Source organism: Cupressus sempervirens, chromosome 9 (assembly GCF_028749045.1).
Source record: "Cupressus sempervirens isolate cs-2001-9-10 chromosome 9, ASM2874904v1, whole genome shotgun sequence".
NCBI lineage: Eukaryota > Viridiplantae > Streptophyta > Pinopsida > Cupressales > Cupressaceae > Cupressus > Cupressus sempervirens.
In genome coordinates, this window is record NC_143126.1 from 647629176 (window position 1) to 647642915 (window position 13740).

Genomic DNA, 13740 nt, shown 5'->3' on the forward strand with positions numbered 1-13740 from the left:
TCCAAATTTTCATTTGCAATAGCTTTCTCTAGTTTGTACACTTCCATTGCCTCTGATCTTTTCACAAACTGCTAAACTTCTAATATGAGAGCCAACTTCTCTGATACTAATTGTTGGAAATGTAGAGAAGGCTAGGTGATTGAGGGGGGGGGTGAATCAAAAACCAATAAAACTTTAACTTCAATTCACCAATTAATCCTTCATAAAACTGAAAGCAATAAAAAATCCATAACACTTGAAACAATAACTGGTGAAATAGAAACCTTCCAAATAGAAAGTAAATCTAGGGTGGGGATGATACCTACAAGCTTTAGTACTTTAGTATAAAATTGGCCTATTAAGGCTTACATTTGATTGCTTTTGGTGATATGCTCTATTAGGAGCAATAAGGATTGTTAGATCCACCCTGTTAAAGGATTTATACAATATAATGAAGTATGTACTCATCTAGGAGATTCTGCATAAGACTATTAAGTCCACCTTGTTAAAGAATTTGATTGATGCACCTATTAGGATGAACCAGTAGCTAATCTCTGCTATGCAACTCAGTTTGCTAAATGAGATTCTTTTGATGTAGAATGATCACCTTAATGTGATGGATGAGACTCTTCTTTTCCTTATAATTCTTGTAGCTTTTAGTCAATCTTAAAACTTGCATGTTCTTCATATACCATACATATTCACATACACACTTGGATATGACAAGATACCTCAAATTTATACCAATCCAAATAATTACCTTATGAAGTTGGCTACAATACCATATTAAACAATTTTCACTAAGTCAACTTAGTGCTGACACTCGGGTTCAAAAGTCCACTCGGGTGATATACAAATACTCAGAAACATAGTCAGCCTGTCAGTCTCTAGCAATTGGTTGATATTGGTGCTCAGTCCACATTGATCACTCAGGAGTAGACGTGAACTTGATTAAGGAGCTCGGTTGATACTGTAATAACTTGGTTACTATTGCAACTCGGTCAACATTACTTTCACACTACTTGGTTAACATCGCTAGCTCTGTTAGCCCTACCTTTCTACTTTGCTTGGTTAATACTCCATGAATGTCTTGGTTGACACTGTTTGCAAGGTTTACTCTATGGTGCTTGATAACAATGTAACAAACCAAATGATTAAGTGTTTTGACACTAATTGATAAATTTTTTGGCCATAAGCTCAATAAGGGTATTAAATATAAGATTTGACTTAGGTTGGGAGGGTGATCGAATGTTAGGGGGCTTGGTGTAGAGAATTTAAATGTTGAAATTAGTAGATAGTGATAGGAATTTGAAGTTAGGAAGTGTAGGAAGTAAGTTAGTATGGTATGATTTGGGATTAGTAAAGCCTATAGGGATTGGGGAATATAAAGCTTGGGGAAACTTTGTATGGAATTAGATCATCCTAGCTTAGCATTAGAAATGAAGGTTAGGAAGGGGTAGTGTAGTTTGTAATTATTAAATATATATTTTATTATTATTTAATAATATTGTTTTTTAATGGGTAATTAGTTGACGCCTAGATTATTTTTTATTATATTAAAGATCAATTATCATTATGTGTTAATTTCATGCAGAGTCAGACCCAAGACCTCCTTGATAAGAGGCTCATAATTTACCAATGTATTGTAGGCTCTTGCCTATTGTTTAATAATATTTTTGGTAGCGGTTAGTTATAGGTTATTTAGAGTGAGATTAGAATTAAGAAATAATTATAGTGATAATAAATTTAAAATTAGTGCAGTGTTAGTATTTAGTATTAAGTAATAATAATGTTTTAACAATTTAGAGGTTTCTATATATATATATATATATATATAGATTGAATGTATGTATGAAGTCTCTTGTAACCTTATTGTTTTATAAAATTTAGTTATTTCATTTAGTACCTAGAACGTATTGATGTAATTATCAATTATTTAATGTACCTTAATTCCATACTATATGTCACTCTGAAACAAGGGTATAGATTAGGTCTTTAATTGTGAAAATAAAAGTGAAATATCTAATGAGGTATCTTATCAAGATCAAGGTGCTACTTATCTAGCTTGTGGATTATTAGTGGTGAATGACTTATACTTTGTAAAATGAAAGGTAATGATGCATCTTATATGAGATAACTAGTCAATGATTCAACATGTTTGATAATCTAACCTTGACCCCTAGTCAAGTTGATGAAGGGCCACACCACCCTACCAACTCACAACCAAGATCACAACAATATGGAGACAAAGAGATGACAAAATGCTTCCCACACAATTTTATTAAACTTGAAATTCCTTACAATATTCTCCAAATGAGAGAAATCCAAATTCTTACAATATGAGAGAGCTTCCTCACTAAGGGCTTCCAACTAACTTGCACACCAAGAGCTTCTACAAGAAGAGCTTACACTTCCCAAAACTTCCACCCAAGAACTTCTACTTCAAGAGCTACACCTTGAGAGCTTGCTTACAAATGTTCATATGCCTTGCTTAAATAGGCACTTCCAACCCAAGACATTACAAACACAACCAATGTGGGATAAAAGGTAAATGCAACTACCGTTACAACAAATATTAAATTTCCACCCAAATACAACTAAGCACCACCATGTGACCCAATTAGAAAATTACATTTCCTTTATGGGTCACAACAAATATTAAATGCATGATTTAAGGAACTTTCCACAAGCTTCTAAGATGCCACCTACACACTTCGATAAATGGAATGACAACCATTTTCTTATTTTTTCCATTTACGCCACCTATGCACCTTGAAAATAGAAATTCCTCTTTTTCTCCTCTTTTTCTTTTTTTATATATTTTTAAAATATTTTTTCTTTCTATTTGCGTCACTTTCTCTCTCCTCCATTTTCAAAAAAAAATAAAAATATTTCCCATGCAAGATGCTCCTGCATCACAAGTATATGCCATATAGAAATCTAAATATTCAATAGGTGTACCCTTTTTTGCAACCTTACTAAGTACTATCATCAAGAGCATAAATAATTTGGTTTTCTTTCCCTCTAATTTGATTTTGCACCAATAAACTACTCCCTTGATTTCCAATGCCAATTCGAGATGAACCTTCCACCAACCCAGTAAGGATCACTTCTTTTAGGGAATTAATAGTTCATGCAACCCTATAAACATAACTGTTGAAGTATTCTAAACTCTTGACCATTTAATAATATAGTTGATAATGTAGTTCTAATGTGTGTTCCTAAAGGTTATCTTCAATTTTTTTTATAGTTGTGTTTTTTCACTATAATTTTTGGGCATGACATTTTGATCATTAATTTCTATGTAAGACATGCAACCAATCAGAAAAAGGGAATACATAAACATAAAACATGTTGAATATAGGTCATTGATCTTGATCTAGAAGCTTCACCAATTGCTTATTTAAGGATGATCCAAACCCTAAATAAAGAAGAGAGGGAAAAAAAGTGTGTGTGCAAGAGGTTATGTTTGGAAGTTAGAAGGAAAAACTAGGAAGAGCGACTGAGCAGTGAAGTGTAGAATAGAGTTTATCATATCAGAGAGAGGATCAAGAATTAGATAAAGGAGATACGTAATCAAGAATTAGAGTACTGATTGAAGCATCAGGTATTGATATATTCTAGCAAGTGAATCAAGGTAAATCTCTTAACAAAGTGGTCCTAACAAGCATATGTAAATCTCCTAATAGATTGCTTACTTTGTTTTAAGTTTTAAATCTATTGATCAAGGTAGATTGAATAATTCTTGTAATCTCCTAGCAGGGTAGACCCCTCATAGGTAGATCACCATAAGTGATCAAACATTGTAGCCCTAATAGGCACACTTATTACAACAATAGAAAAGATTTATGGGTGTCATCCCCACCCCAGTTTTACATTCACCTTGGAGGGTTTCTAGGTAACCAAATATTTTGTGTTATGTATTTTTCATTTATTTTCAATCTTATCATTGTGATTAGTATATTAGATCCGACGTATCAACTTAGTACTTATGTGATCTATGATATTGTTAAGATAAGGGTTAGTGGTGATAGTTTGATATTTGTTTCAAAGGACAAATTTTTTATAGATCTTGATTCACCCCTCTCTCAATATGTCACTTTCCCAATAGAGTTCCAAAGATGAAGAGGAGGGTGATGATGTCACCTTGTGAGGACAAGTGGGTTCAAGAAAATAACCATTCTCTTCAAATGAATGAGGTGATATGTTTGATAAGAATAAGCCTATTTCTATCAACAAGCACTTGGAATCAATGGCTAATGAATGGGATTTGGTCATAAAATGGAAATATCATCCACTATAGGGTCTCTTAGAGACTTAAGGGTCAACCCTTTCAATATTCAAAGATTCAACTCAAGTTACAACATAAGTAGATAAATCCCAATGGATATACCAAAGAAAGATGAAATGAATTCAAATTTAGTTGTAGTCTTGGTGTAGTATCTTTCACTTATTAATTAGGTTCCTACACTACAACTAATCCTAAAAAAAGCATTAAAAGACACTTCTATTTTAGATTATTTCTAAGAAAGACTTTGGGAAACATCATAAATCAATTCTAATATTATAATATGGATTTTAAATCTAATTTTTTTAAAAAATTGAATTCAAACAAAAAATCATGTCAAACTTATAGCCATTTTAACATTTATTTCATACATCGATGAAACCCCACCTGCATTTTCACATAATAATACTCAAGGGTCCATGTCATTTCCCCTAACTTAGTATAAATTTTGCATGCCATTTAATTAATTGTAAAGGTTCAAGCTAAAATACCCTTGATATTATAATTTATATGAAATCAAATAATACAACATGGAGACAACTTTTATTTGGTCACATGACAAAAAACTTATTTTAGCTGCACAATTTGTCTCAATATCCCAATAATTTATCTTCAGTTCTTGCGCAATAATTTTTTAATCTTTTCTATTATCTTCTTTACAGTCAGGTGAAATTTATAATAGTACAATGCTGATATCATGCAATATTTCATTATTAAAATAATTTGCCTCGTAGTCCACATGAAATCATTTCACATATTTCTGCATATTCTAATTCATGATTAAAATTATGCCTCCTATCGTGATGATTTCATGTCTATTTAAATACAAATCCTAACCACTTTATACTCACATTGAAATATATTTTGTTTTTAATATCTTGATACTCATATAAACCACATTTTACTCCTAGCAAAAAGACTTTGTTTGTACACTTTTCCTAGGCTTTCCAATCAATATTAGAAAGAGATCCCATCACAAAACAATCACTTTGGGTGAAAATTAAAAATATTTAAAAAAATCTATTCAACACTCTATAAAATATTTTCCTTAATAATTCTTCTTTACTTCATATTTAATCTCCTTTTTCTAGATTTTTATTACTTGAGATTTTATTACTTTTCATTTTTATGTTTGTATAAGAATGTTTCACTTTTTAATTGAAAATAATTGAAGCTCATGGATATTTTCATAAATGAAAATAACAATTCCATGATGCAAGTATTTCCTATATTTACACATTTATTCTATGAATCACATCTTTCACAACATGGTTTTCACATTTTTTTATTAATCCATGTAAAAAGCCAAATGCAACATAACACCATCATGAAATATTTGCGTGAAAATGACCATGTGCTTAAAACAAACACAACTAAACCAAGATCGATTTCAAAGCTCCAACTGCAAAATCAACAATATGTAAACCTGACAACATGATCTATACATATCCTCTTATGAGGTGACATGTTTCATATGAATATATCAAATAGCTGTATCATGCCAAAAATCTAAGAATGAAATAAATACTACACCATGGTATATTAAATAACCATCTTATTAAACAAGGATAACATATCAATTGAAAGAATAATCAACATATCAATGAAGGATCCCTGATATTTGAAGACACCAACATCTCTTATTTCCATGTTGATAACCACCATGGTATACTAGTGCACAAACAAATGCAAAGTACCATTTTAAATAAATAGTATAAAAAACATCCTCCAATATCTGCAAAATGAAAGATCATCATCCACCATCTAATGGTGAATCCACATCACTACTAAAAAATCCTATTAAACATAGATACAAAGTTACACATGATATTTTGATGTGTATCTTCTAAATGAATATCCTTTAGGTCTATACACATAATTGAAATGTCAATAACATCAAGTGGAACTAAGAACTTCAAACAAATAAGATACAAATCCACCAACAAAAATCAACAATCAATTCTAGATTATCACATTATCACTATCATAAGTCCAAAAAGATTCATAAATATTTTAGATATAAATATGATCACCATAGGTCCTCCCTAAAAGAGTATCTCACAAGTAACAACATAGCATATAAATAACAACATAAGTCCACAATGATTGCACATAGTAAGAACATACATTCTCCTCAATTTGATAAAAAATCAAGAAACCAAGTGACAAAACCAAGGCACCAATCTGAATATGCATCATGAACAAAATATCTATTGGTATAGCTAAAGTATATCCAAGCCATATATCCAACCTCTAGTATAGTCTACCTATAATACTACACATTATAGACCCAATAATGAAAAATACATATTCAAAACCATTAGTAAAAACCATGTTAACATGAGAGTAGTCTAATAGATAAAACTAAGTATATAATGACATACATGCAAGTTTCTAATAAATAACATGTCATTAACTTATAATGCTACCATAATCATAAGAATTCATAAATAGCTCAGATTAAAATATCAACAAATAAATCATATTAAGCCTACTTCAAATCTAAACCAAATTCGAATGCTCCAAATGAATTGTCTCTCAATTATTTGAAGTCCAAATTTTTACTTTGTATGCTCAAGTTATGTCCCCTCAAAGACTATAATATTATAAAAGAAATATTTTCAAATATTAAAAATAAATAGTTATAAACTAGCAAATCATAAAATTTACTTATTGTAACAATTTTGTAACTAGTATTTAGTTACAACATGTTATGAACATGATAGGAAAATCTCAAATACTAACTATCCCTAAATCATACTTCTAATTACATAGTTAAAAATGACTTATATTTAGTTAAAACAATATAGATAATCATATCTTGAAAGAGTGTGTGATATTATTTCATACTACTAAATATACTAAATTTACTAGGACTAGTTTCTTCTTCACTTTTTCTCTAGATTTGTGTATGTTTCTTCCACTTCTCTTGAGTATTATATTATTTTATAAATATCTAATTTAAAGAATGATTTCCCCTATTAATTTTAAATAATGAAAATTAGATATTAAACAAATTAATAGTTTATTACATGGAAATAATTTTGTACTTAGTACATATTTATAGTAAAATAAAATTTATTTTTTCTATTGCACTATTCTCAATGCTAATATTATTCTTTCTCAATAATTATCAATTTTTTCTAAAATATATATTATTAGTAAACATATGATTAAAAACTTCACATTTGACCACTTTAAGAATTTGGAATGACAAAATATTAATTAGGAAGTTCTTGTTGGAATTAGAAATATGTTCTTAATATAAGGAGAATATTTCTATCAATACTCACATCCAGATCATAGGACATAACCCACTTTATTCAAAGTGTCTTGAGTATAAATTCAAGGGATATTTAAAGCATTAAGTTTATAGTACGCAATTTAAAACTTGATCTATGGCATAATTGGTTCCACCAAAATGTGTGTTATTGCACCCACCATCTCTTTTCCATTTGAGTATGAAATGCCATCAACATCCTTAAACAAGTAAAATATGCCCCGCATGCCAGCATTGAAATATAACTTTCGACAACAGTCAAGCATATTTGAAGGCTGGAGAAACTCCTTATTTAACTCTTGTACACAACTCTCTATACGACCTTCAATATAATTCAAAGCATCTTTCCTTGTAGAACCAAGGTGGTCTTTCATGTAGCATTCAATGCTTGAAGCCTTCTCCCCACGAGCTTGTTCATCCTTGAAAAGTTTCAAAGAGATGTTAATATTTGATTTCCTTTATCTCAACATTTCTAAAACTTTCATGTAACTGTAATTATTTATATCAATTACCTCAAAGTCTTTGGTATCATCTACTAGTCGAGTAGTTAATGAAACAAGATCTTGAAACTTTGATGAAGGGATATCAAGTTGCTCCAAAATTTCATCAAATAAAGGAGCATCCATTAGTATCAGCGAATGCATCATTAGAACTCGCATGCCAACACTTACCACTCCATTAATCAAGTATTCATCAAAACTTGGCATATAGTTAGAAGCTATCCATTTCGTTTCTTGCATATGAGCTTCAATAAAAGTATCCCACTACAATAAAAAGAAAAAAAAATGATTTAAAATATTGAACTTCAAAAATAAAACTTAAAATGTTTACATTGCATATAGACAATATTTTTTATTTTTTGATATACATAATAACTATAGTCTAAATTATTATCCTTTTCAAGAGAACATTTTATATACCATCAAATTAATCTTTGAAAATATGTGAAGAGATGTCTTTGTAAGAGACACAAATACATGGACATTTTGGTTTGAAAAGAAAAAGGAAACCTTTTACTTTACAAAAGTGAGAGTTGTAGCCATTAGAACTAACATGCAATAGAAATAAAAAGTTGACAATTTCATAATGGTAATATCTTCATGTTTTTCTATTTTATATGGTAGATATAAAATATAAATCAAATCAAATTTAAAATTAGATTTTTAAAATAGAAATATGTGGATGAATTACTAAGCTCCTGTAACGCTCAAATTGTAGAGTTGCAACTCTTGATGTGATCAAATTAAAAAAATAGGAAACACAATTTTTTTAATCTATGTAATAGATATGCAAAAATATTCATCATTTAAAAATTAGTGCTAAAAATTTCAGTAATCTTCTTATGAATTCAATATATTCACTTTAAAAATAATAATCTAATATAATATTAATAGATTAAACTTATATTTTTTGAAAAGATAACTATAAATGCCAACATTGTTTTATAAGGTGTAAATCTATTTGGTTTAGAAATCATAAAGGATACATTATAGTTATGAATTTATGTTAAAATAAGAAAAGTAACATAAAATTCTAACATGTTTTATATTTTTTTATTAAAAATATTATCCATTTTATATATTTTTATTTAAAATTTAATACATATTTTAATAAGAAATTATAAATAAATATCATTATATTATATGATCATATTATTTTTAATAATAGTAAACTACCATAAATTTATACTTAATGGTATTGACAAACATATTATTATATGAAAATTTTAATATTATTTAAAAATAAGAACGTGCAACTATTTGTAACATCATAAGAATTGATATGGATACTAATATGATTATAAAATAATTAAGAATATATGATCATTATATTTGTACTTACACAAGATTTGATGTATTTGTGAACACATAGACCATGCTTTCTTTCAGCTTCACTTGCAATTTCCTTATGTATCTTGTATGCAAAGTTGTAAACAATTTTCATAAAGTCAGGTTGATTATCAATTGTGGAAGCATCCCATCTACCATAAAAATGAATAGACAAAGTTAGAAAATGAATCAAACATTCAACATAATATATGAGTATTATCTAACTTAATACCTTATTAATGTTGTTGTGAATGGTTTCAATTCATCAACGGTCCCATATGTGTCATAAAGATCATCAAGGAGGGAAAGCAAGGTAGTTAGCTTGGTAAAACCAATTCTACATGTGTTGTACTCAGGTTCAAATAATGAGCAACCCCACCAGAAAAGAAATTCTGTGTGGCGATGCCGAAAGAAGTTGAGTTGATTTGCACTTGACTCTTTCCACCATCTGGCACAAATAAATCAGATATCATTATTAAAACTCGATTTTCTTGGATTAACTTGAAGGAGTTCTTTGTATGATCAATGAATAATAGATAAATGATTTTTAAAAATACATTCCCTAACTTTTTCAGTTGAAAAATACTCACGTGGATATTAATTTCAATTCAGATTGATGTTCTGATTGCAAAATATTGAAGTCCAATATTGCTAGTTCCAATAGCTTTTTCAGATATTTGTTTGGAATCCTAAGAGAATTCATGAACTTGAATGATTTAGATTAGATTAAACTTGAAAATATCACAACAGATTGAAAGATTAATATTTTTTAAGAACTTCACTTTTAAATAAAGAATGGAGTACTATGGATTGTCCCCAAATTTTGATCTTACATATAAAGGTTATTAACAAGTGATATATTGTAATCTTGTTGCTTGAGTATATGAATAAAATTCCAAGCCTCCATTCTTGGAAGTCTACATCTCCAAGCATATTTCATTGTAATCTTGTTGCTTGAGTATATGAATAAAATTCCAAGCCTCCATTCTTGGAAGTCTACATCTCCAAGCATATTTCAAAGTATACTCAATCTGAAAAATATATCAAAGATCATTATAAAAGGTAATATATCTATACACACTAAATTATCACAAGTATTCAACCAGTATATAGATAAGACATTGAAACGATCTATACTTAAATAGTAATAAAATTTGAAAGTTTATGAAAATAAAGAATTTTGATTTGGACTGTTAACAGTTGATCATCCCATCCTAGTTCTAAGAAATGACTAGCATTTATCATGAAAGCCCTTGTTTTAATTTTACTTTTCTTAAAGATTTAAAAATAAACTCAAAGTTGATCTCTTTCATGAAAAACTACTTACCTCCATTAGAAGTGGATTTTTTGATTCTTTTCTGTCACCATATTCTTCAATGGCATTTTGCAGGTATGTAGAAGCAAAAACTCTTACTTCTTTTAAGATTTTTTCATCAGGAAAATCTAGTTCTGAAGCTTTATATACATTTAACATCATCGCTAATTTTGCATCTTGATGACTAGATACAAAACCAGAGAGTTGTCCTTCTTCACCTTTGAATTTTTTAAAAACATCTGCTTATATATATCCAAAATATTAGTATGATGATTTCAAATTATTAGTTATAGATAAGCAATCAAGACAAAAATTAAAAATCTACCACCTGAAGAAACGACGTATCTATTCAGTCGCAATATCCGAAATCCTAAAGCCACCATGTTGAGATCGTCAAGAACATTATCATCATGATTCCAGTACCTATTCAAAATGACATTATTTAATTACAAAGATCTTCTCAAATCTTCCTATTTTTTAATATTTAAATCAGACAGCCAAGGAAAGCTTCTTTCCTATTGTTTTATTTCTAAATTAGATACCAAGGAAAGGTTACGTACTTGTAGATATAATCAAGTGCAGTTTTAATTTCCTGTTGAAAATATCGATCTATTCCCAAACGTTGTAGAACATCAACAAACCAAATCTTTTCAAGTACACCAAATTCTTCTTTTTCTCCATTAGAAATCATACCACGAATCTCGTCGATCAGTATATCCCTCTGTTTATGATACGAAGAATCCTGATTACAAAAGAAAACGTTATCATACATCAGTTTTCAACATAGAAAATATATAATTTATGCCAATCATATAAAGAATCCTGATTACAAAATGAAGTTGATTTCATACATCAGTTATAAATATAGAAAAGCATATAATATAACTGTAAATCAAACTGCAGTGAAGTAATCTTTTCATACCGAATATGGAGAATTGATGGACTGTATGAAATCATCACTCCACAAGTTGGGATGATGATTTCCAGATCGACGAGTGGCGGCCTTCATTGGCATGCAACAACTTCCATCAAAAAATTCAGCCATGGCAGATAACTACAACTTCACACTGAAAATGCACTAAAGCGGCTATGCATTTATAGAGAGCATTGAAGGATTCAAAGTGCGACTGTAGAAAGAACGTGTTTCAAAAGTTTGGTGTGAGATCCACCATTCAAAACTCATCTCACAGCTGGTGTGATAGGTTGAACAAATATTGGAAAGTATCGTTTGATATCAAGGAAGAATTATTGCACTTAGCTTTCTTTTTGAAGTTTCTTTTTTGGTATATTGTCTATTTTCTTAGCTAGATAGCATGTTAAGGAAGAACTCTTGGGATGGTCAGTGGCTATGGAGTCACAAAAATAGACAGCATGTTAAGGAAGAAGTCTTGCACTTAGCTTTATGTTTAAGTATCTTTTGATATCAAAGAAGAATTATTGTCCTCAACATTAATCTTTTTAAAGTATCGTTTGATATCAGGAAGAATTATTGCACTTAGCTTTCTTTCTAAAGTGTGTGGTTTGGTATATTGTCTATTTTCTTAGCTGAACAGGTTTAAGTACATATTCAAAAATACGTATAATGAGAGTGAACTTGCAGTACATATATTGAAAATTGTGTGTAATGAAAGTGAAATTCCAACACATTTACTGAAAATGTGTATAACCTGTATAATGAGTGTAAACTTGCAGTACACATATCTAAAAATATATATAATGAGTGTCAACTTGTAGTACATATATCAAAAACATGTATACTCACAGTGAGAGCTCCTTTTGAAATCTATCCAAATAAAAGGAAAAACCAAGAGATAATAAGTAAGGAGTTGATATGGTTTCATTATCACTTTAAATTTTGTTAAATGATTGAATGGAACAGTTAGCTTGATTATATATTTTATTGCATTTCTTAATCAAATATTTAATTTTGAAACTTTATTAAATATACATCAATTTTCTTTCTTTTATTAGTTTATATTTGTACAAGTTTTAATTTATTTTAATTTCAAATTATATGTTTCAATTCATTTAATATGTTACATCAAATGTCAAATGTATTAAATGTTTGAAAGAAATATTCACCATTATATATATTACAAAAAGTTTGATTTTATTAGTTTCATGCACATAGGCAATAGAACTGTAGGCAACTACACTTGTTATTATTAATTATTATTTTTTAGTCAATTATATGTTAGCATTTTTTTAAAGCATACAAAAAAAATTATCCTTTCCCAAGTAGAGATGTAATTTTTTTAACAAAGCATATTGAAAAGTTAAATTTCAATAATTGATTGGCTAATAACCTTCTCCATGAGGGTGACTTTCACAAAATAAAGTAGTGTACATGCATTTTTCGTGCAAATTTACATTGACTAAAAGGTTGGGCTTGCATTTTTATCAAGATCTTCCTTGCTTGATAGTATTCTTATTGATAGATTTTTTCATTTTATTGAAGAGTTGGCATGCTACAGAGCCTCCTTTCTTTTGAGCATTATGTTCATTGGCTCGGTCCTATGTTTATGTGGCTTTTCCTAGTCACTGTTTTGAGTTGGGGTTTCAAAATGGTAGGAAATTGATCAAAATATCAAGCTTCCCATAATCAAGCTAAATAATTGAATGAAATGTTTGGCTTGATTACATATTCTATCAAAATTCTTAATCTAATATTTATAAATATCAATTTTTTTCTTTTATTATTTCATATTGTAAACATTCAAACAAGTTGTAATTTATTTTGTTTTCAAATTATATGTTTTAATACATTTGATATTATGTTACATCAAATTTCAAATGTATTAAATGGTCTAAAGAAATGTTCACTAGTATCCATGTCATAAAAAGTTTGACTTTATTACTTCATGGAGTAGCCTTTAGAACTATACACAACTATTATGTTTTAATTTATTATTATTAATTACCTTTTTAACCGATTATACGTTAGATTTATTTTTATTTTTATTTTTCACATTAAAAAATGATTTATCCTTTCTAAAGTACACAAATGTAATTTGTTTAACAAAGTATTATTTTAAAAATAATATTTAAT

At 28.9% G+C, this 13740-nt stretch overlaps 1 protein-coding gene across 1 annotated transcript; it reads right to left on the bottom strand.

The window, feature by feature from the left end:
- Nucleotides 1-7663: 7663 nt before the first annotated feature.
- LOC149540401 (sesquiterpene synthase Cad-like) lies at nt 7664-11736 on the bottom strand. Its single transcript, XM_089799587.1, has 11 exons — nt 11614-11736; nt 11252-11433; nt 11020-11114; nt 10704-10930; nt 10357-10407; nt 10210-10277; nt 9967-10065; nt 9609-9824; nt 9390-9528; nt 8060-8311; nt 7664-7966 (listed from the first exon to the last, which is right to left on the bottom strand). The coding sequence occupies exons 1-11, from the start codon at nt 11734-11736 to the stop codon at nt 7664-7666; spliced, it is 1755 nt and encodes a 584-aa protein (XP_089655713.1).
- Nucleotides 11737-13740: the final 2004 nt, after the last annotated feature.

What these genes read in the sequence shown, in the direction of transcription:
- LOC149540401 (XM_089799587.1), bottom strand. Translation starts at nt 11,736, where the DNA reads ATGGCTGAATTTTTTGATGGAAGTTGTTGCATGCCAATGAAGGCCGCC. An exon ending in CTTGTTAATAACCTTTATAT is followed by an intron (nt 10,066 to 10,209) that starts GTAAGATCAAAA and finishes GAATTCTCTTAG; the next exon opens with GATTCCAAACAAATATCTGA. An exon ending in TTCACAACAACATTAATAAG is followed by an intron (nt 9,529 to 9,608) that starts GTATTAAGTTAG and finishes TTTTTATGGTAG; the next exon opens with ATGGGATGCTTCCACAATTG.